This window comes from Heterodontus francisci, chromosome 7 (assembly GCF_036365525.1).
Source record: "Heterodontus francisci isolate sHetFra1 chromosome 7, sHetFra1.hap1, whole genome shotgun sequence".
NCBI lineage: Eukaryota > Metazoa > Chordata > Chondrichthyes > Heterodontiformes > Heterodontidae > Heterodontus > Heterodontus francisci.
The window spans coordinates 106,547,076-106,571,230 of record NC_090377.1 but is presented as its reverse complement, the minus strand read 5'-3'; the positions used below and the strand labels follow the sequence as shown (position 1 = coordinate 106,571,230).

Genomic DNA, 24,155 nt, shown 5'->3' with positions numbered 1-24,155 from the left:
TGGAATTTTACAGTGGGCAGATGGGAGTCCGACTCCGATGTAAATGTCGGTGAGGAGCCTGTTTCCGCCCAGCCTGGGGATCCGTCCCATATTTTATGGATCCCCAGGCTTTAATTGGCCCGAGGCGGGACTTCCACCACTTGAGGGAGGAGGTCCCGCCTCAGTGAGCTGCTGGCCAATCAGTGGGCCGGCAGCTCTTAGTCTGTGCAGTGCCACCGGGAGTAGTGGCCACTGCTGGGACTGCAGCCCCACCGACGCCATGGAACGAGAGAGTGGGTAAGTTTGGGGTGCCTCACCAGGGGATCGGTCATGCCTGTTCCTGCTTTCGCCCCATATCCTTTGATCCCTTTAAGACCCAAGAGCTATATTTAACTCCTTCTTGAAAACATACAATGTTTTGGCTTCAACTGCTTTCTGTGGTAGCGAATTCCATAGGCTCACCACTCTCTGGGTGAAGAAATTTCTCCTCACCTCAGTCCTGAAAGGTTTACCCTGTATTGTTCGACTATGACCCCTGGTTCTGGACTCCCCCACCATTAGGAACATCCTTCCTGCATCTATCCTGTCAAGTCCTGTTAGAATTTTATAGGTTTCTATGAGATCCCCCCTTCACTCTTCTGAACTCCAGCGAATATAATCCTAACCGACTCAATCTCTCCTCATACGTCAATCCCGCCGTCCCAGGAATCAGTCTGGTAAACCTTCGCTGCACTCCCTCTATAGCAAGAACATACTTCCTCAGATAAGGACACCAAAACTGCACACAATATTCCAGGTGTGGCCTCGCCAAGGCCCTGTATAATTGCAGCAAGACATCCCTGCTTCTGTACTCGAATCCTCTCGCTATGAAGGCCAACATACCATTTGCCTTTTTTACTGCCTGTTGCACCTGCATGCTTACCTTTAGCGACTGGTGTACGAGAACACCCAGGTCTTGCTGCATATTCCCCCCTCTCAGTTTATAGCCATTCAGATAATAATCTGCCTTCCTGTTTTTGCTATCTCACATTTATCCACATTATATTGCATCTGCCATGCATTAGCCCACTCGCTCAACATGTCCAAATCACCCTGAAGCCTCTCAGCATCCTCCTCACAACTCACCCTCCCACCCAGTTCTGGTGTCATCTGCAAATGTGGAGATATTACATTTAGTTCCCTCATCTAAGTCATTAATGTATATTGTGAATAGCTGGGGTCCTAGCACCGATCCCTGCGGTATCCCACTAGTCACTGCCTGCCATTCGGAATGACCAGTTAATCTTTTAGTGGCACTGATTGAGAGAGGAATATTGGCTATGACAGTGGGAGAATTCTCTTGTCTTACTTGAAAAAGTGCTATGTATTCTTTGAAGTCCACCTGAACAAGCAGACTGGGCCTTGGTTTAACATTTTATTGAAAAGGCCACCGACACCAAAGCACTTCCTTAGCACTGCACTCAAGTGTCCGATTTGATCATGTGCTTAAGTCCTGGAAATTTGTGTAATGTACAGTTGGTGCTATTAAGCCAAACAAGAGCTGAATTATTAGCTTACTACTTCCTTCTTTGAATAAAAAGAACATTTTTAAACATTTCATACATTTAAACTACCAGACAGTCTTCCCTTTGTCTAATGTCTTGCATTAGTTTTCTTCACTTATAAATCCAGGTATTCTTAATCTTCTTTTCTGTGGTCACTTTGTGAATCAATTTTCAATAATGCTGAATACGTTAAGGCCAAATTTTATGAAACCAGGCAGCAAGTGATGAGTCTCATCCATCGAACATACTCCCCAACATCTTCCATCCGTTCATTTTAATTTGATATCCATTTGATTTTATACAATTAGCCATTTAAACAGTAATTCACACCATTACCTTTGCTGAAGGAGCTGTCAAACCAAAGTAATTATTTTTGATGTGTGCATTAGCATATACAATAACCTAAAGTATAACAGAAAGTTAGAAGTACCTTGTTCAGTGACAGGTGGCCTTTCAATAGGTACACATGAGGCAGCCAGCGTAGTCAATGGTGTCATCAATTGTTCCTGTACCTCTGGCAGATAGCGGAATTCCTGCACACTGAAGACTAAAGTGGGATCAACTGCGATCTCTTTTAACTGTGCGGGGTCTGCATTCCTGGCTCCTACTGCAAAGGTTATGACAGCATCGTGCTTCAGTGCATCTGCAGATGGTTTGACATCATTACTGGACCTTCCAGCAGTGATGAGCACCAATATCTGAGGAACACCTTCCTCTTTTCTACTTCCTGAAGATCTGGTAAAGTGACTTCTAAGGACATAGTCCAGTGCTGCTCCAGTGTTAAGTGGCATCCCACCTCTCAGTCTGAGTCCTTCCACATGAGATAGAACTTCATCTTCTGAAGAATAGGTGTTCAGATAGAATTCAGTTTCTGCATAATTACTGTACTGTACCAATCCAATTTTAACTCCGTCACTTCCAATATCGAGATTTTCTATTATACTTGTAATAAAATCAAGGATAAAAGGCAAATCTGCGTTCCCAACATTGTCTGATCCATCGATAAGGAAGACAATGTCTCTCTTGCTTGTTCCGTCTGCTACAACTGAAAGAAATATATTGTGTCATTCCTTGCAGTGCATATACAATTAGCAGGAATTATATAAAGTCTAGGGAAATTCTCCCTCTCACATATGTACAATAGCTTCTGTTTTGGCAATCCAAGTGCAAATGACTCTCAAAATTGTGCTAGATTTCTGAAGTGAAGTTATGGTTCAAGCTTACACTCAACTAATTTGCACAATCACAAACGTAAAATCTTCCATGAAATGCAATGTAATAGAATGCAATTGTTTTCATTTCTTTCCATTCAAAAAAATCCTTGAATATATTTAAGAGCGGTAAATGGTGCAGTTTTATTATTACAGCTGAAAATGGGTTCATAAGCAAAGAAAGCATTTTTAATAAGATAGCTGAGTACTCTACCTATCAGTAACCGGATTTAAAATCACTGAAAATAACTTTAAAAAACTATACTGAAGCCTTTCCTAAATTCATTGATGTATGCTATTCAGTTTCTTCAGCAATTAAATATGTTTTTCAAATGAAAAACCTTTGAAAACATGTCTACATGTCATAATGCCTTATGCCTAAAAAAAAAGTGCCATTTGAAGAGTCTTCCTGAACCAGCCCAATCGGCGAAATCTTGCAATTTGGATTTGGGGATGGCCAGTTTTCTGGATGTCGCCTCATTCCAGGTAAATTGAATCTTGATCCAGCATAAAAGATAACAGAAAACAGAAACTCAGTGACTTTGGGCAGAACTACCTTACATTTAAAATTCCCAGATCTTTTGCACTGATGCAGTCGATTCCACCAGGATTGCTCTGTTATAACTAGTGGAAACAAAAGGGAATTCAACCCCCTGGAATTTATTATATGCCTGCATAGAATTTTTTTTGCAGTCTTTAAATGCAATCGAACGTCACATCAGACCTTGTATAATGTTTAAAATATTAAGCCAACATATTAAACAAAATGAACAAGCAAATAACTAACAGGGATATAATACAATTCCATATTTGCAGTAGGAAATCTAGAGGGGAATTCTCCTCCATGGAGCATGAGGGAAAATGCAGGTAGTGAGGCCTACCATCCTGAGCAGACTACTCTCCCCACCCTGGTCAGCTGGGACCAGTGCCTGCCGCACGTTCCCTGGCTGCCGCATGCAAATGACAGTGAGTGGGAGGAAATAGGGCTGGGTCCCATGGATTTCAATACTACCTGTCCCATTTATGTCCCAAGTGGCAAGTAGTTAAAGGTCCCAGGAATGAGAGAGAAAAGCCCTAAGTTTCCTTATTAGAGAGAGGGCTTATAGAGGTCTTTGAAGGCTTCAGGCTTGGCTAGGATCTTCAAAGGGAGCTTTGCTGCTATGTTTTGGATACTTCAGCTCCTTTAATCTACCTTGCCACCTCTTGTGCTCTAACAATATCCTTACACAGGCAGGATTCAGCCCACCATGCATATCCCAGCCATGAGTTGCGCCAGGTTGGGGCAGATCTGCAGAAGCCTTAATTAATCCACCCTTGTCCAAGTAACTGTTAATTTTGTCCCAGGTTAAACTGAGGTTAAACTGACTGGCCTGTCATTGTAGGGTTTATCTTTTGACTTTTTTTTTTTGAATACTGGTGTAACATTTGCGATTCTCCAGTCCTTTGGCACAAACCTGTATCTCAGGAGGATTGGAAGATTAAGGCCACTGCCTCTGAAATTTCCACCCTTTCTTCCCTCAGTATCTCGGATGCATGTGATCTGGTCCTGGTGGCTTATCAACTTTAAGCACAACTATCCTTTCTAATACCTTCACTTTAGCAATTTTTAGCCCATCCAGTGTTTCACTTCAGTGTCTCTCTTTCGTTACTACTTTGGCAGCATCTTCTTCCTTGGTAAAGAAGGATGCAAAGCAGTTATTTAGTACCTCAGCCATGCCCTCTGCTTCCATGCATAAATCCATCTTTTGAGCTGTAATTGGCCCAACTCCTCTTTTTACCATCCTTTTACTATTTATATGCCTACAGAAAACTTTTGGATTTCCTTTTATGTTGGCTGCCAGTCTCTTCTCATATTCTCTCTTTGCTGCTTTTATTTCTTTTTTCACTTCCCCTCTGCACTTTCTATATTCAGCATGGTTCTCACTTGTGTTATTAACCTGACATCTGTCATACACACTCTTTTTCGGCTTCACCTTGCTCTCTATCTTTTTCATCATCCAGGAAACTCTGGCTTTGTTTGTGGGAAGGTACTTCAACTATATACAAACTAACTCCTCTTTAAAAGGCAGCCCACTGTTCAATTAGAGTTTTGTCTACTAATCTTTGATTCCAATTTACCTGGGCCATATCCGTTCTCATCCCATTGAAATGGGCCCTTCCTAGTTAATTTTTACTCTGGATTGTTCTTTTCCCCTTTCCATAGCTAAGCTAAACCTTATGATACTATGATCACAATTTCATAAATGTTCCCCTATTGTCACTTTTCCACTTTTCCGATCCCATTCCCCAGAATCAGATCCAGCAATGCTGCCTTCCTCATTGGATGTAGAAAATTTTCCTGAACATACTTTAGAAATGTTTACCCTCACTGCCCTTTACACTATGACAATCCCAGTCCAGATTGGAATAATTAAAGCCCCATTTAAACTACTCTATGGTTTTTGCACATCTCTAATTTCCTTGCAAATTTGTCCCTCTATATCTTTCCCACTAGTTGGAGGCCTAAAGAATGCACCCAGTAGTGCATGGGTATCTCTATTGTTTCTTATATCTAACCAAACAGGTTATGTCGTTGACCTCTCTAGGACATCCTCTCTCTCCAGCAGTGTGAAATTCTCCTTAATCAATACAGCCACCCCTCCTCCTTTCTTTCTTCCCTATCTTTCCTGAAAACACTGTATGTAGGAATACTTAATACCCAGTCCGGCACTTTTTTGAGCCAAGTCTCCATTATCACACAATATCATACCTCCATATGGAATTAGTATAGGATTAGTATAAATGGGTGGTTGATGGTCAGCACAGACTCGGTGGGCCGAAGGGCCTATTTCAGTGCTGTATCTCTAAACTAAACTGTCACTCTTCTACAACTAGCCCTTCACCATCCCATCTCACAAAAGCACTCTAGCTCCTCCAAATGCTGACCATCCCATTTTACTGTCTACCCTTTCAGAGACATTCTGTTTCCAAATCTCTCCATGCACATTGGCACTCTTCCCTCTCTGTCTTACTAGTTCAACCTACCACTTTTCTCCTTTGCCAACCGAGTAAGCTGGCATTCTGCATATGCAGGAGAAGTGAGCCATGTGATTTATATGGCAATTTTAGGGAGTCTTAAACCAGCTGTTTTCTAGGCACCACTGTGAATGGGGGCCAGAAAAGATGAGCTTTCCTGGAAATATTTGGCAACCATGATGATATAACCAAGTGTAAAATTGTGTTGACCAACAGGCTTGCTTGCTCTTACATCACTAAAGAATGCCATCATCTAAAGCTCTTGTTAGAATGAGTCACCTAAGAGAGTAAATTGCAAATTATGTAATAAATTGCAAATACTGTACAATTTTTAGTCTGTTCTATCCATTCATCAGCACTCACCTCTTCTGTGAATGGGCGTTATTTCAGCTCTTGCAAAGAAGAGGTCAGTCAGTGTTGATTGTGGGGCAACTTTGGCAGCCCAACTAATATGTTTTCTAAGTCTCTATGTGAATTGTGAAAACTGAGATTGGAAAAATTGTAGGCAGCATAATAAACAGATTGAATCATAGAATCCTACAGCTCAGAAGGAGGCCGTTCGGCCCATTGTCCCTGTGTCAGCTCTTTGAAAAAGCTATACATTAGTTCCACTCTTTCTCCATAGCCATGCAAATATTTTATTTTCAAGTATATAACCCATTCCCTTTTGAAAGTTTTTATTCCATCTGCTTCCACTACCCCTTCAGATAGTGCATTCCAAATCATAACAACTTGCTGCATTAAAAAAAAATCACTATTTGCCCACTGGCTATTTTGCCAATTATATTAGATCTGTGTTGTTTGGTCATCAACCCTTCTGCCAGTGGAACCAGCTACTCTCTATCTATATCAAAAGCCTTCATTAATCTTCTTGCCATAAGTTTGAGCCTAGATCTTACAGTTGGGCTTAAGGAAGCCTTTCTGTTGCATGTCTGAGTTCTGAACCCTGAAGAAGAAACGTTTGGATACATGTGTTAAATGTCACAAGCATAATCTGCATTTATTCAGACTTTGGTCTTCTCATTTTCTTCATGACAGAAAAATCTCTCTCTTGTCACTTCTCAGTGCAGTTCTCAGTGTAGTTCTAAAGAAATGAGTCCAGGGTAAAATTGAGATCCCTCAGGATAACAGGTAGAATAATAACTATGAATAATAATTAGGACATATACATTGAATCATAGAATCATAGAAATTTACCGGATGAAAGGAGGCCATTCAGCCCATTGTGTTTGCGCCAGCTGAAAAGGAGCCATCCAGCCTAATCCTACTTTCCAGCTCTTGATCCGTAGCCTTGTACATTATGGTACCTCAAGCTCATATCCGAGTACTTCTTAAATCTTATGAGGGTTTCTGCCTCTACCACCTTTTCAGGCAATGAATTCCAGATCCCCACCATCCTCTGGGTCAACACACTCTCTTTGAATCCCCTCTAAACCTCAAACCTCTTAACCCTAAACCTATGCCCCTGGTTATGGATCCCTGAACCAAGGGGAATAGGATCTTTCTCTCCACTCTGATTTTATATACTTCAATTAGGTCTCCCCTCAGCCTCCTCCATTCCAAAGAAAACAATCCTAGTCTATGCAATTTTTCCTCATGATGAAAATTCTCCAGTCCAGGCACCATCCTCATAAATCTCCTCTGTACCCTCTCTAATGCAATCACATCTTTCCTACAGTGAAGTGACCAGAACTGCACACAGTACTCCAGCTGTGGCCTAACCAGTGTTTTATACATTTCCAGCATAACCACCCGGCTCTTGTCTTCTATGCCTCAGCTAATAAAGGTAAGTATCCCATATGTCTTCTTGACCACCTTATCTACCTGTCCAGCCATCTTCAGGGACCTGTATACATAAACTCCAAGGTCCCTCTGTTCCTCTACACATCTCAGTATCCTACAATTTATTATGTATTCCTTTGCCTTGTTAGCCTTCCCCAAATGCATTACCTCACTTTTCCAGACTGAACTCCATTTGTCACTGTTCCGCTCACTTGGCTAGTCCATTGTGGTGCTGGAGGACTGGAGAACTGCTAATGTTGTAACTCTGTTTAAAAATGGAGTGAGGGATAGACCGAATAATTACAGGCCAATCAGTCTAACTTCAGTAGTGGGCAAATTATTGGAATCTATTCTGAGAGACAGGATAAACAGTCACTTAGAAAGGCACAGATTAATCAAGGATATTCAGCATGAATTTGTTAAGGGCAGTTCTTGTTTGACCAACTTGAACAAATTTTTTGAAGTAGTAACAAGGAAGATTGATGTGATCTAAATGGATTTTAGCAAGACTTTCGACAAGGTCCTACACGGCAGACTGGTTAAAAAAAATAAAATCCTATGGGATCCAGGGAAATGCAGCAAGGTGGATACAAAATTGGCTCAGTGGCAGGAAACAAAGGATAATTGTTGACGGGTGTTTTTGTGACTGGAAGGCCGTTCCTAGTGGTGTTCCGCACAGCTCAGTGCTGGGCCCCTGCCTTTTGTGGTATATATTAACGATTTGGACCTAAATGTAGGGGACATGATCAAGAAGTTTGCAGATGACACAAAGATTGGCCGTGTAGTAGATAGCGAGGAGGATAGCTGTAGGTTGCAGAAAGATATTCATGGTCTGGTCAGATGGGCAGAAAAGTGGCAAATGGAATTCAACCTGGAGAAGTGTGAGGTGATGCATTTGGGGAGGTCAAACAAGGCAAAGGAATACAAGATTAAAGGGAAAATACTGAGAAGAAAATACTGGGAAGTGAGGGATCTTGGAGTGAATGTCCACAGATCGCTGAAAGTAGTAGGACAGGTCGATAAGCTGGTTAAAAAGGCATATGGAATCCTTTCCTTTATTAGCCAAGGTATAGAAGGGTCACTGACCTGAAACATTAACTCTGTTTCTCTCTGCACAGATGCTGCCAGACCTGCTGAGTATTTCCAGCATTTCTTGTTTTTATTTCAGATTTCCAGTATCTGCAGTATTTTGCTTTTATTATTATAGAATATAAGAGCAGGGAGGTTATGCTGTAACTGTATAAATCATTGGTTAGGCCACAACTTGAGTACTGTGTGCAGTTCTGGTCACTTCACTGTAGGAAAGATGTGATTGCATTAGAGAGGGTACAGAGGAGATTTATGAGGATGTTGCCGGGACTGGAAAAATGCAGCTATGAGGAAAGATTGGATAGGCTGGGGTTGTTCTCCTTGGAACAGAGAAGGCTGAGGGGAGATCTGATTGAAATGTACAAAATTTTGAGCGGCCTGGATAGAGTGGAGGTGAAGGGCCTATTGACCTTAGCAGAGAGGTCAGTGACTAGGGGCATACATTTAAAGTGATTGGTAGAAAGTAGAAAGTGATTGTCGGTGGGAGAGGTCATTGCACCTCACTGGACAGCTACCGCCCGCCTCAAACCGGGCAGCCCCCGGTCAATAAGGTTCTGTCCCGCCACAGTCTGCCTGCTTCAATGGGTGCTTGGAGCTCAGGGTCATTGCCCGAAAGGTGGACTGATACACCGCACCAAACAACATGAAAAAAGGAAAGAAGGTACCAGCCCTTCGCTTTGCAAGCTGGAACGTCAGAACTATGTGTCCTGGCCTGTCGGAAGACCTTACACAAATCAACGATTCTCGGAAGACCGCCATCATTAACAACGAGCTCAGTAGACTCAATGTGGACATTGCAGCACTTCAGGAGACTCGCCTCCCCGCGAGTGGCTCTCTAGCAGAGCAAGACTACACCTTCTTCTGGCAGGGCAGGGATCCTGAAGAACCAAGACAGCATGGAGTGGGCTTCGCCATCAGAAACTCCTTGCTCAGCATGATAGAGCCTCCCTCAAATGGCTCGGAACGCATACTGTCCATCCGACTGCTCACCACCTCTGGTCCAGTACACCTACTCAGCATCTATGCTCCAACACTCTGTTCCGCACCTGAAGCTAAAGACCAGTTCTATGAACAACTCCATAACATCATTAGCAGCATCCCCAACACCGAACACCTATTCCTGCTGGGGGACTTTAATGCCAGGGTTGGGGCCGACCATGACTCATGGCCCTCCTGCCTTGGGCGCTATGGCGTTGGAAGGATGAATGAGAACGGGCAGAGACTGCTTGAGTTGTGTACCTATCATAACCTCTGCATCACCAACTCGTTCTTTCACACTAAACCCTGTCACCAGGTTTCATGGAGGCACCCAAGATCACGTCGTTGGCACCAGCTAGACCTCATTGTCACAAGGCGAGCCGCCTTAAACAGTGTTCAAATCACACGCAGCTTCCACAGTGCGGACTGCGACACCGACCACTCCCTGGTGTGCAGCAAGGTTAGACTCAGACCAAAGAAGTTGCATCATTCCAAGCAGAAGGGCCACCCGCGCATCAACACGAGCAGAATTTCTCACCCACAGCTGTTACAAAAATTTCTAAATTCACTTGTAACAGCCCTTCAAAACACTCCCACAGGGGATGCTGAGACCAAGTGGGCCCACATCAGAGACGCCATCTATGAGTCAGCTTTGACCACCTACGGCAAAAGTGCGAAGAGAAATGCAGACTGGTTTCAATCTCATAATGAAGAGCTGGAACCTGTCATAGCCGCTAAGCGCATTGCACTTTTGAACTACAAGAAAGCCCCCAGCGATTTAACATCCGCAGCACTTAAAGCAGCCAGAAGTACTGCACAAAGAACAGCTAGGCGTTGCGCAAACGACTACTGGCAACACCTATGCAGTCATATTCAGCTGGCCTCAGACACCGGAAACATCAGAGGAATGTATGATGGCATGAAGAGAGCTCTTGGGCCAACCATCAAGAAGATCACCCCCCTCAAATCTAAATCGGGGGACATAATCACTGACCAACGCAAACAGATGGACCGCTGGGTTGAGCACTACCTAGAACTGTACTCCAGGGAGAATGCTGTCACTGAGACTGCCCTCAATGCAGCCCAGCCTCTACCAGTCATGGATGAGCTGGACATACAGCCAACCAAATCGGAACTCAGTGATGCCATTGATTCCCTAGCCAGCGGAAAAGCCCCTGGAAAGGACAGCATTACCCCTGAAATAATCAAGAGTGCCAAGCCTGCTATACTCTCAGCACTACATGAACTGCTATGCCTGTGCTGGGACGAGGGAGCAGTACCCCAGGACATGCGCGATGCCAACATCATCACCCTCTATAAAAACAAAGGTGACCGCGGTGACTGCAACAACTACCGTGGAATCTCCCTGCTCAGCATAGTGGGGAAAGTCTTTGCTCGAGTCGCTCTGAACAGGCTCCAGAAGCTGGCCGAGCGCGTCTACCCTGAGGCACAGTGTGGCTTTCGTGCAGAGAGATCGACTATTGACATGCTGTTCTCCCTTCGTCAGATACAGGAGAAATGCCGTGAACAACAGATGCCCCTCTACATTGCTTTCATTGATCTCACCAAAGCCTTTGACCTCGTCAGCAGACGTGGTCTCTTCAGACTACTAGAAAAGATCGGATGTCCACCAAAGCTACTAAGTATCATCACCTCATTCCATGACAATATGAAAGGCACAATTCAACATGGTGGCTCCTCATCAGAGCCCTTTCCTATCCTGAGTGGTGTGAAACAGGGCTGTGTTCTCGCACCCACACTTTTTGGGATTTTCTTCTCCCTGCTGCTTTCACATGCGTTCAAATCCTCTGAAGAAGGAATTTTCCTCCACACAAGATCAGGGGGCAGGTTGTTCAACCTTGCCCGTCTAAGAGCGAAGTCCAAAGTACGGAAAGTCCTCATCAGAGAACTCCTCTTTGCTGACGATGCTGCTTTAACATCTCACACTGAAGAATGCCTGCAGAGTCTCATCGACAGGTTTGCGTCTGCCTGCAATGAATTTGGCCTAACCATCAGCCTCAAGAAAACGAACATCATGGGGCAGGATGTCAGAAATGCTCCATCCATCAATATTGGCGACCACGCTCTGGAAGTGGTTCAAGAGTTCACCTACCTAGGCTCAACTATCACCAGTAACCTGTCTCTAGATGCAGAAATCAACAAGCGCATGGGTAAGGCTTCCACTGCTATGTTCAGACTGGCCAAGAGAGTGTGGGAAAATGGCGCACTGACACGGAACACAAAAGTCCGAGTGTATCAGGCCTGTGTCCTCAGTACCTTGCTCTACGGCAGCGAGGCCTGGACAACGTATGCCAGCCAAGAGCGACGTCTCAATTCATTCCATCTTCGCTGCCTTCGGAGAATACTTGGCATCAGGTGGCAGGACTATATCTCCAACACAGAAGTCCTTGAAGCGGCCAACATCCCCAGCTTATACACACTACTGAGTCAGCGGCGCTTGAGATGGCTTGGCCATGTGAGCCGCATGGAAGATGGCAGGATCCCCAAAGACACATTGTACAGCGAGCTCGCCACTGGTATCAGACCCACCGGCCGTCCATGTCTCCGTTATAAAGACGTCTGCAAACGCGACATGAAATCGTGTGACATTGATCACAAGTCGTGGGAGTCAGTTGCCAGCATTCGCCAGAGCTGGCGGGCAGCCATAAAGACAGGGCTAAATTGTGGCGAGTCGAAGAGACTTAGTAGTTGGCAGGAAAAAAGACAGAGGCGCAAGGGGAGAGCCAACTGTGCAACAGCCCCAACAAACAAATTTCTCTGCAGCACCTGTGGAAGAGCCTGTCACTCCAGAATTGGCCTTTATAGCCACTCCAGGCGCTGCTTCACAAACCACTGACCACCTCCAGGCGCGTATCCATTGTCTCTCGAGATAAGGAGGCCCAAAAGAAAAAAGAAAGAAAGATTAGAGGGGAGATGAGGAAAAACTTTTTCACCAGAGGGTGGTGGGGTCTGGAACTCACTGCCTGAAAGGGTAGTTGAGGCAGAAACCCTCAACTCATTCAAAAGAAGTCTGGGTATGCACCTCAAATGCTCTAATCTGCAGGACTACGGACGAAATGCTGGAAAGTGGCATTAGAATAGGTGGATGGTCTTTCAGCCGACACAGACACTATGGGCCAAGTGGCCTCTTTCTGTGCCTTAAACTTTCTATTATATTATGATTTCTTATCAACCACACAGCCAATTTTTGTATCATCTGCAAACTTCTTAATCATACCCCCTACATTTAAGGCCTCTGAGCCAATTCAGGATCCAATTAGCCACTTTGCTTTGCATCCCATGGATTTTTACTTTTGTGACCAGTCTGCCAGGTAGGACCTTATCAAAAGCCTTGCTAAAATCTATATAGACTGCATCAATTGCACAACCCTCATCGACCCTCCTTGTTACCTCCTCAAAATATTCAATCATGTTTGCAGACATGATCCTCCCTTAACAAATCTGTGCTGACTAACTTTGATTATGTCTTTCGAAATGAAGATTAACCGTGTCCCTCAGAAATGTTTCCAATAGTTTTCTCACTACAGAGGTTAGGTTGACTGGCCTATAATTACTCACTCGATCACTTTCTCCCTTGTTAAACAATGGTATAGCTTTAGCTGTCCTCCAGTTGTCTGGCACCACACCTGTAGCCAGAAAGGACTGAAAAATAATGATCACAGCCTCCGTTATTTCTTCTCTTAGTTCCTGCGGATTTATCCACTTTCAAAGATGTTAAACCCCTTAATATTTCCTCCCTCACTATGTTAATTTCATCTAATATTTCAGACTCCTCCTCCCTGATTGCAATGTCTGTGTCATCCCGCTCTTTTGTGAAAACAGATGCAAAATACTCATTAAGAACCATACCCACATCCTCCACCTCCACACATAGGTTACCCTTATAGTCCCTATTAGGCCCTACTCTTTCTTTAGTTATCCTCTTGCTCTTTATGTATTTATAAACATTCTTTGGGTTTTCCTTGATTTGACTTGTCAATATTTTTCATGACCTCTCTTTACTTTCTTAATTCCTTTTCAATTTCATCCCTACACTTTTTATACTCCTTTAGATTTTCTGCAGTATTAAGCCCTTGGTATTCATTATAAGCTTCCTTTTTTTCCCTACATCCTCTCCTTCAACCTCCGTGACATCCAGGGGGTTCTGGATTTTTTATTCCCACCCTTTTTCAGTAAGGGAAAATACTTCTGAACCTTCACTATCTCTTCCTTAGGCTGAATTTTTGGGGGCCGCCAAGAATGGTAATGGAGGCAGGGAGGACCCCAAAAATACTGGCACGAGACAGCGTTTCAATTTCAATGTGCCGATCCCAGTCCCAGCAATAATCACCAGGCTGGGGGAAAGGTGGGACAGGAATGCTGCTTGTCTCACAATTAAGGACATTTAAGACAGTTTAAAAGCTTGTTAAGAGCTTGTGAGGGTTGGAAGTTCTAATTTTTAAAAGGGTATATGGGTAACATGCACCTTCTAAAACAGATCAGGTTAGGGGAGGCGGGTGTAGCGTGGGAACCAGTCATGGCATCACCCCAGTCACATAAAAGTGTCAGCAGGGCAAAGGGGGACTCAGCTGTTAGTAAGGGGGTGCCCTTGGCACTGAACAAGTGTCAGGGAGAGTGGGCACTCAGTGCCCGGGCTTTGCAGGGGGTCAGCACCCCCTGGCATTGCAGGGGCAAAAGAGCAGGAGGCAAGGCTGCTTACGACAATTGGTGACCGCCTGCCCAGGAGGGCTCCAGCTGGCAATGGGGGTACGACCATCAGATTTTGGCTCCAGTGGTGATGAGGGGCAACATCCTCCACAGGAAAGGCGGGCCCCGAGCAGCAGGAGAGCACAGGAGAGGAAAGAGCAGCAGGAAGGACACGGAGGCCATACTCTCAGCAGAGGATCTACCGCCAAAGGTGGAGCTACCTGGAGATGGCCAAGAACCAGTGTCACAGGAAACTGCGTCTCTCCAGGCAGATGGTCACAGATGTGACCTTATCGCCGAAGACCTTGCACCTCTCAGCACTGGTCGCCATGCCCTGCCAGTGGTCACCATGGCCTTGAATTTCTTCACTTCTGTCTCCTTCCATAAATCTGCTGTGGACCTTAGGGGCATCTCACGAGCCACACCACACCATTGCATCTCGCAGGACACCGATGAGTCTCTTTGCCAGAACTGAACAGTAAATTCAATTCATCTTGCAAGGACAGAGTGCATTGGGTTTTTCCTCCATTGCTAGATTCCCTCAAGTGCAGGGCACCATCAATTACACCCATGTGGCATCAAGGCACCGAGTGACGAGTCAGTGAGGCTCATCAACGGGAAGGGCTTCCACTCCTTCAACGTCTAACTGGTCTGCGACCTCATCAAGAGCTTCCTCCACGTGTGAGCACATTATCTGGGCAGCTGCCATGACTCCTTCATCCTCCTCAAGTCCAGGCTGCCTTAGATCTTCACTCCACACCCCAGAGTGTGTGGATGGATCCTAGGAGAAAAGGGTTATCTCTTGTAGGCATGGCTACTCACCCCTCTACAGGTGCCCCAAACAGAGGCACAAAGCTAATATGACCAGAACAAACTGCTTACTAGGACAACCATTGAACAGGTCATTGGGCTTCTGAAGATGTGATTCAGGTGCCTGGGCCAGTCGGCTGCAGCCCTCGAATACCCTCTTGCAAAGGTCTTGGCCATTGTGGTGGTTTGCTGCGTTCTTCATAACATGGCCCTGCAGAGAGGTATAGACTTGAGGACAGTGAGGCCCTAGAAGGCGACAGCTCCTCCAGGGAAGAGCAGGAGGTGAGATAGGAGGAGGAAGATCCGGCAGAATAGAGAGGTGCCTCTGCTGCACAAAGAGGAGGCTGGGCATGGCTTGGAGTGCATAGGACTTGCGAGGATGCCATGAATGTCAGCGATCTCCTGATTCAGGGCACTTTCAGCTGAGCCCCTCTGACCCAGGGATCACATGGAAGGGATTGTGAGATACCTGCACAAACACATGGATGGAAGACGCAGACTGGAACATTTAATCACTCACCACCAATGACAGAAGAGCATCTGCTCAGATTCTTTGCCCTCACCATTATGTCTTTTGTCATCTTCACAGGAAGTACAGTGATGGAAATACAAACAATAAACTGAAGAGTTATAAAAAAATGAACAGTTTAAAAAAACTGGTATAATTGCCTTCAATAAGATGGAGGAAGAAGTCAAATGACATACATGTTCCCCACACATCCATGTCTGCTAGAATTGAAACTTATTAAGCCCATCTGCATTGAAATTTAACAGCTCATCACACATGGATGTGAGCTATTCATAAATGAGCGAACACAAAGGCAGTAGAAGAACCTCTGTCTCCAGCTATAATCACACAATAAAGTGTGACCATCTTATCAAAATGGGCTGAAATTAGAAGCTATTGTATAGCCCCTCAGGAACCAAAAACCTAAAGTCACATGGGCAAAACTAACACCTTGTGAATTTATGTTTAAAGGTAACCTTTTTGGAGAACAAAGGAAGTGATCAGTTATCAGAACATCAGACTGGTATCTCCAGCTGGAGAGAGAATATCAAAAGCCATCTTGAATTCCAGCACATGGCTGAGATCAATTCCAGCTAAGACAGTTGAATCCTGCTAAGACGAGTTGGCAACCAACTGCAGCAGAGAAATAAGAAAGTGCCTTTTGAACAACCCCCTGCACCTGTGAAAATTGAACTTAGAAATACTAGCACCGTCTTCGAAATGAAGTGTTGACCACCAGAAAACTTCAGCAATCCAGCAAGGGCAAGAGAGCCAGCAAACAGGCCTGCAACTTTAAAAACTTACCATTCAAGAGGATCCCACAAGTTTTTCCTGAAAGCAGCAGACTTTCACACCTTGAACTCTTAACGCCTCTTGCCCTTTACCTACTATCTATCTTTTCTTGAGTGTATAAAAGAGTGAATACATGTGTGGGTGTTGTTGCGAATATTTCAGGTGATTATTGTTCAACGAATATTTAATTTTCTGTTTTAAACTCGCGAGAAAACCTGTCACTGTTAACTTGCCAACAAAGCACATGGGCTGAAACATGAGTTTAACAAAACACTATCTGTGGTCAGTTGGGAGGTGATCAGTGGTACCCAGCCACCCCATTTCCCTCCAGTCCATAACACTTTCATCAATTCAAACCACTTGTCTTGTCACAGTAGAAAAAAAGAGTCTCAGACATGTGCCTTAAAGTATCATTCTTATCTAGTGTACAGAGAGGAAAACAGTTCATTGAGACAGTAGGAAGACACCCCAGTGACCCACTTAGTGCTCCATGCAACACGGTGGCCTCTGCACTCAGCCACTCCTAGGCTGTGCTCCCCTTGTGGCCTCAGAGGAGATGGGGGAACCCCGCTCACCTGACTTAGCCAGTGGCTAAGATACACGTAGCAGTTGCCCATGTTGTGGAGGTGCCTTTGGGGGCATCATTGCAGAGAAAGCCTTCATCACTTGGTCCTGCTGCACAGATGGTCCCTCAGTCAGAGGGGCCAAGAAGGCAGAGGATAATGAGGGCACCCCATGAGGGGTGGCACCCCCATCCTCTTCCATGACATCCTTAGCCTTGGCGGGCATGCCTGATGCCGAGCGGTGGACATGGCTTGGGGTGCAACTGGCATCCCTTACAAATATTTCTGTGCCACCAGCACCACTGACTGATCCACATTACCCAGCGTCTCTCGGATCCATGAACGCCAGTGCGCAATTCCTGCATCCACTCAGAGTGATGCCACAAATCACTCTCCTAGAGGTTGGCCACTGTCTCTCTGGAGGACCTTTCGGAAAGGAAATCTGCTGTCCTTACCTGGTCTGGCATACATGTAACTCCGGACCCACAGCAATGTGGTTGACTCTTAACTGCCCTCTGAAATGGTCTAGCAAAGCCACTCAGTTGTCAAGGGCAATTAGGGACGGGCAACAAATGCTGGCCTTGCCAGCGATGCCCATGTCCCATGAAAAATAATTTTTAAAAAGAGTCCCCTCTGAACTGTTGTAACATTTAGGGACTTTATTTTAATTTATGTAATGATATTGAGATGACATTTGATTATTTTTACAAAGGGTTAATTCCAAGGCATACCACATCATTTTAACATCAGAAAGCCTATGGACTGCGTGATGAGGCATTTTAATGAAATATGCTGAAGGGAAAATGCGACAGCTGTCGAACTGTTTGATTTTGCATCTGCTTTGATGCAATTGGTTATCTTTCATCGCTGTTTTCACTCTGATGATAGAATGCTTTTCATCAAGTGCACCCACCATGGAACTTATTTGATCAGACAATACAGGTGCTATGAGCACACCAAAGAATGTGAGGGGCTACATTCATCCTGGCAACTTTGATTGGAAGAGATTAGATGGTATTGTTTTGCTCTCCTCCTCTGGATAAGCACTCTGAAACTCAGAGATACAGAAATAATACTCTCTTGCCAATCAGAGAGACTGAGAAGCTCCAGGTCTAGGCATGATTCCAGTCAGCACAGGTACAACTGATTTGTTAGTGAGTTTACTCACCAACAAGAGCAGCAATGCAATAGGTCATGTTGACCCTAAAATAATATCTAAAGACCACATGTGAAATTTCCAACAATTACGCGAAGCCATAATTTTGCACTGAGCACATCCAGCACTACACCTCATTGGTTAGCTCCTTATTCTTGAGTAAAATTCTTATTAGATTCACAGATAATTCAACTAATGATACAATATTGTTTGCAAAAAGGAAAAATGCACTTCTTTGAAATGCCCAGAACATTATGACAAGGTCTTTCTGATTCAATCCAAGACATCCTTGATGAAGATAATGCATATAATGGATGGCAGTGGCTAATTCAATCTCATCCCTTTTTCAAGTGAGATAGGTTCTGTGAGTTTACCATCTATTCTTCGCAGTAGTTTCAGTTCACAACCCAAATAATATTCAATGTTTGGTGATGTATGTCCATAGGCTATACTCAGTCACCTTCATGGGGAATAGACAGATGAGTCACTATGTTTAGTCTTGTGAAAATCAATGAAAGCAATGTAAGTTGCATTACTCTGACATTTCTAATGTTCTACACTCCCTCAACAAAGAATGTCAATGCTAATCAAAACTAATTTATTTGAAATGACTGATGACATTGCAAAATAATTTAAAAGTAGAAACTCACTTCAAAATAGTGGTAACTATTGCAGTCGTCTGGATAGTGTTTAACTGATTCTACTCATGCACTAGGAACAAAATTATTGTTTTAACACTTGTTACTTTTCTGATTGGGAAACTTTGTAAACAAGTGTCTAAATCCTCCAAACTTCAGTTTCCGTTTTATCATTTTAATGAAGATCCTAAATTAATAACTCCTGATATGCTTAATAACTCTTCTCAAATTACTTCATCAAAGAAATCCTTGCCATCCCCAGTTGAATGACATTGTTAATCTTGCTAGACCTTTAGCTAGTGAAACATATAATAATTACCTTTGCTGAGCTAAGAGGTGCCCTGGAAAATAGTATTACATTTTTAGTACAGTGCAAAATCCCCAAAGTCCTTTAATAGTTGTATTAACATTATTGCAAATGCAACAAATGAATTGAAGTACCTGGATTAATGGGAACAGTTAACCGGTCAGTAGGTTCTCGTGAAGGAGGTAGTGTGGACATCAATATCATCACCTGTTCCTGTACTTGAGGCAGAGCACGGAATTCCTGCACACTGAGGCTCAAACTAGGGTCACTTGCGATTTCTGTCACCTGTGCTGTGTCTGCATTCCTGGCTCCTACAGCAAAGATCGTTACAGCAGCTTGCTTCAGTGCATCTGCAGATGGTTTGATATAATCTCTGGACCTTCCAGCAGTGATGAGCACCAATATCTGAGGAACACCTTCCTCTTTCCTACTTCCTGAAGATCTGGTAAAGTGACTTCTAAGAATATAGTCCAGTGCTGCTCCAGTGTTAAGTGGCATCCCACCTCTCAATCTGAGTCCTTCCACATGAGACAGAATTTCATCTTCTGAAGAATAAGTGTTCAGATAGAATTCAGTTTCTGCATAATTACTGTATTGTACCAATCCAATTTGAACTCTGTCACTTCCAATATCGAGATTTTCTATTATACTTGTGAGAAAATCATGGACAAAAGGCAAATCTGCGTTCCCAACATTGTCTGATCCATCGATAAGGAATACAATGTCTCTCTTGCTTGTTTTTTCTGTTAGAAGTGAAAAAATAGAGTGTTACAGATGTGCAGAGCTATAATTAGTTGAAATATTTAACTGGCTAAAATAGTTGGCCGTATCTGTTCCAGGAGACTTGTCATCAGTAAGTTTAATAATTAGCTCAAGTTCTGACTGATGTTCTTTTGTTTTCCATCCATTTCTGCTTCTTTTTAAATTATTTCATAGGAGATGAAAATATGATTTTGGATCTTTTCTATCCTCTTGCTATGGAATATTTCAGGTCTAACATTTTAGGTCACTCTCATGGGTGAGTCCCAGCACCTCATAACTTCCAGAAGGTCTATCCTTGCTTTGGTAAGCTTTAAATACTAAGGTTATCTTAATGAATAGCAATTTATTATATTGCTCTGTAGGATTTTCCCAGTCTTTGAAAACAACAGAGTATCACACCAGACTTTACTTTAAGTTTGAAATTTTAGTCCAATTTAGTAAACAACCAACTAACAGGAATATGATGCTAAAGTAAAAGCCAAATATTGCGGATTCTGGAAATCTGAAATAAAAACAGAAAGTGCTGGAAACACGCAGCAGGAGCGTCTGTAGAGAAAGAAACAGAGTTAACGTTTCACAATGATCTTTCATCAGAACAGTCCTGATGAAAGGTCACTGATCTGAAACATTGAGCTGAATTTTATAAGCCTGCCACCGATTTCGGCAGTGGGCGAGAAAAATGGCAGCCTACCCGTGCAGGCTGCATGCCAAAGAGCCGCCGCAATTCTGAGCCCAGTGGCTCATTTAAATAGCTGGGGTGGGCTGCCCCCTCAATCATGTGGAGGGGGGCAGGTTGTCTGTCCTTGGCAATGGCAGCAGCTGCCTATGCCATGTTTAAAGGGCTGTAAGTCCTACTGGGAAATTTAAATATTTAAAGGGAAATGGAATTAAAATTAATAAATATTTCTCTTTTGCACCTCTCCCACACCCCAATAAAAATTAAAAATTAAATTAATTATTTGCCCTTTCCCCCCCCCAAAACACTGACCTTTACCATCTGACATTCCCCCACAAATCGCACAAACTTTCAACTTCAACCCTTCCCACCATCCCCTACACCCATGATGCTAATTTGACCCCATTACCCCAACCCCTGCACTGAAAAACTTACCTCCTCCCGCTCCCCACAATTGTTTCCTCTCGTTTCCCTGAACAGGGATCCAAAGGCACGGGAATGCTGGCCACCAGGCCAAAGATTGCAGCGGGACATTGGGAGATGACGTGAGATTAAGTAATTCACTTATTTTTATTTATTTAAATATTTAAATTGTAGTCCCGTCGCCAAGCAATTGCTGGGCGGGGTGGGGGGGGGGGAGCCACCTCGAGGCCTCGCCGCCTCCGGTAATATCGGGCCTGCCCTGCCAGTGTCGGGGTCCGTGGCAGGTCTTTATCCGAGGCCATCTTCAGGCCCCCCCCACCCCTCACAGATCCCAACGTGAGAGCTCCTCAAAATCCAGCCCATTAACTCTGTTTCTCTCTCCAGGGATACTTTCTTCTTCAGTGAAAAAAATGAGACTTACAATATGATGCCACGTGATTTTTTTTTCTTGATAACTTTTGAAAAATGCAGTTGTTTTCGTTCTTCTGATCTTTGGAAACTAACGTGCATTATCTTTTCCTGTGAAGATTTCAGTTGGTATAAATTTCTTTTAAAAGATACAAAGGAGGAAATACTTACATTTATATACTGCCTTTTATGCCCTCAGGACATCCCAAAGTGCAGTACAGCTAATGAAGTATTTTTTTAAGTGTAATCACTGTTGTAATGTCAGAAAGGCCACAGCCAATTTGCGCACAGCATGGTTCTACAAACAGCAATGTGATAATGACCAGATTTTGGCCCAGGTTTTGTGGTAGAAATAACAGTGAGGCTATCAGCACTTATTATTAAGGAGCAAATCAAATAATAACTTTCAGTGTGCAATTAAACACAGGAATCAGGGAGTTGCTGTTGGCATTGCTCTGCTCAGAGTCTTTGCTATACCAGCAGTTCATCAAGAAACTCACTGTTCAAATACATGGAAGGGTGTGTATTTGTGATACTTCCCCACTAGATACTCATTAAGCCCACCGGAAAAGGTGGGTTATCCACTTTTTCCAATCAAGGGTAAGTGAATTTTTAATGGTATGAAAAGTTTTAATTACTGCGAAACAACCTCTTTAACCCTGAAAATTTAAAAATAAATCAGCGGGCTGCCAGCTTTTAGTTCCAGAATCACAGAATTGTTACAGTGCAGAAGGAGGCCATTCAGCCCATCATGTCCACACTGGCTCTCTGAAAGAGCAATTCACTTAGTTCCATTCTCTCGCCTTCTCCCCATAACCCTGCACATTCTTCCTTTTCATATAACAGTTTAATTCCCTTTTGATGCTTCAATTGAAACTGCCTCCGCCACACTCTCAGGCAGTGCATTCCAAACCTTAATCACTCTTTGTGTGAAAAAGATTTTCCTCATGTCACTTTTGCTTCTCTTACCAAATACTTTAAATCTGTGCCCTCCTGTTCTCGATCCTTTCACAAGTGAGAACAGTTTCTCTCTATCTACTCTGTCCAGACCTCTCATGATTTTGAATACCTCTATCAAATCACCTCTCAGCCTTCTCTCCTGCAAGGAAAACAGTCCTAATTTCTCCAATCTATTTTCATAACTGAAGTTCCTCATCCTTGGAACCATTCTCGTGAATCTCTTCTGTACTCTCTCCAATGCCATCACGTCTTTCCTAAAGTGCGCCGCCCAGAACTGGACACAATTGTTATGCTGAGGATGAACTAGTGTCTTATACAAGTTCAACATATATTCCTTGCTCTTGTACTCAATGCCCCTGGAAGTTTTATTAACCGCTCTCTCAACCTGTCCTGCCACCTTCCATGAGTTATGCACATATACACCCAGATCTCTCTGTTCTTGCATCCCATTTAGAATTGTACCCTTTATTTTATATTGTCTCACCATGTTTTTCCTACCAAATTTTCTCCACAATGAATTTCATCTGTCACTTGTCTGCCCATTCCACCAACCTGTCTGTGCCCTTTTGGAGTTCTAGACTATTCTCCTCACAGTTCACAATGCTCCCCAAGTTTCGTATCATCTTCAAACTTTGTAATTGTGCCCTGTACACCAAGGTGTAGGTCATTAATACATGTCAGGAAAAGCAAGGGTTCCAACACTGACCCCTGGGGAACTCCACTATAAACTTTCCTCCAGCCAGAAAAACATCCATTAACCGCTACTCTTTATTTATTTTTTTAATTTAGAGATACAGCACTGAAACAGGCCCTTCGGCCCACCAAGTCTGTGCCGACCAACAACCACCCTACAGTAATCCCATATTCCCTATCACCTACCTACACTCGGGGCAATTTACAACAGCCAATTTACCTAACACCTGCAAGTCTTTGGCAGTGGGAGGAAATCGGAGCATCCGGCGAAAACCCACACAGTCACAGGGAGAACTTGCAAACTCCGCACAAGCAGTACCCAGAATCGAACCCAGGTCCCTGGAGTTGTAAGGCTGCAGTGCTAACCATTGCGCCACTCTGCCGCCTCTTTGTTTCCTGTCACTCAGCCAATTCCATATCCATGTTGCTACTGTCCATTTTATTCCATGAGCTATAAGTTTGCTCACAAGTCTGTTGTGTTGCACTGTATCAAATGCCTTTTGAAAGTCCATTTATACCACATCAACAGCATTGCCCTCATCAACCCTCTCTGTTACCTCTTCAAAAACTCCAGCAAGTTAGTTAAACATGATTTTCTCTTAAGAAATCCATTCTGGCTTTCCTTAATTAACCCACATTTGTCCATGTGACTATTAATTTTGTCCTGAATTATTTTTTCTAGATGTTTCTCCACCACCTAAGTTAAACTGACTGGCCTGTAGTTGCTGGGTTTATCTTTACACCCTTTTTTGAACAAGGGTGTAACATTTGCAATTCTCCAGTCCTTTGGCACCACCCCTGAGTCGAAGGAAAACTGAAAAATTATGGCCAGTGCCTCCGTGATTTCCACCCTCACTTCCCTCAGTATCTTTGGATGCATCTCATCTGGTCCTGATGTTTTACCCACTTTAAGTACAGACAGCTACCTAATACATCCTCCTTATCAATTTTAAACCATTCTTGTGTTTGAACTACCTCCTCTTTCACCATTGCCTGAGTTGCATTTTCTTCTTTGGTAAAGATAGATGCAAAGTAATCATTTAATACCTCAGCTATGCCCTCTGCCTCCATGTGTAAATCCTCTTTATGGCCCCAAATCAGCCCCACTCCTCCTTTTACCACCCTTTCACTATTTATATGTCTAAAGAAAAATT

At 43.7% G+C, this 24,155-nt stretch overlaps 1 protein-coding gene across 1 annotated transcript in view; it reads right to left on the bottom strand.

The window, feature by feature from the left end:
- col6a3 (collagen, type VI, alpha 3) overlaps positions 1-24,155 on the bottom strand; it is a 355,278-nt gene that overhangs the window by 55,432 nt on the left and 275,691 nt on the right. The window contains exons 62-63 of the mRNA XM_068036295.1: positions 19,214-19,822; positions 1,954-2,568 (exon numbers count right to left, since the gene is read on the bottom strand). Coding sequence (XP_067892396.1) covers positions 1,954-2,568; positions 19,214-19,822 — 1,224 coding nt within the window. The remainder of the gene's footprint in view (positions 1-1,953; positions 2,569-19,213; positions 19,823-24,155) is intronic.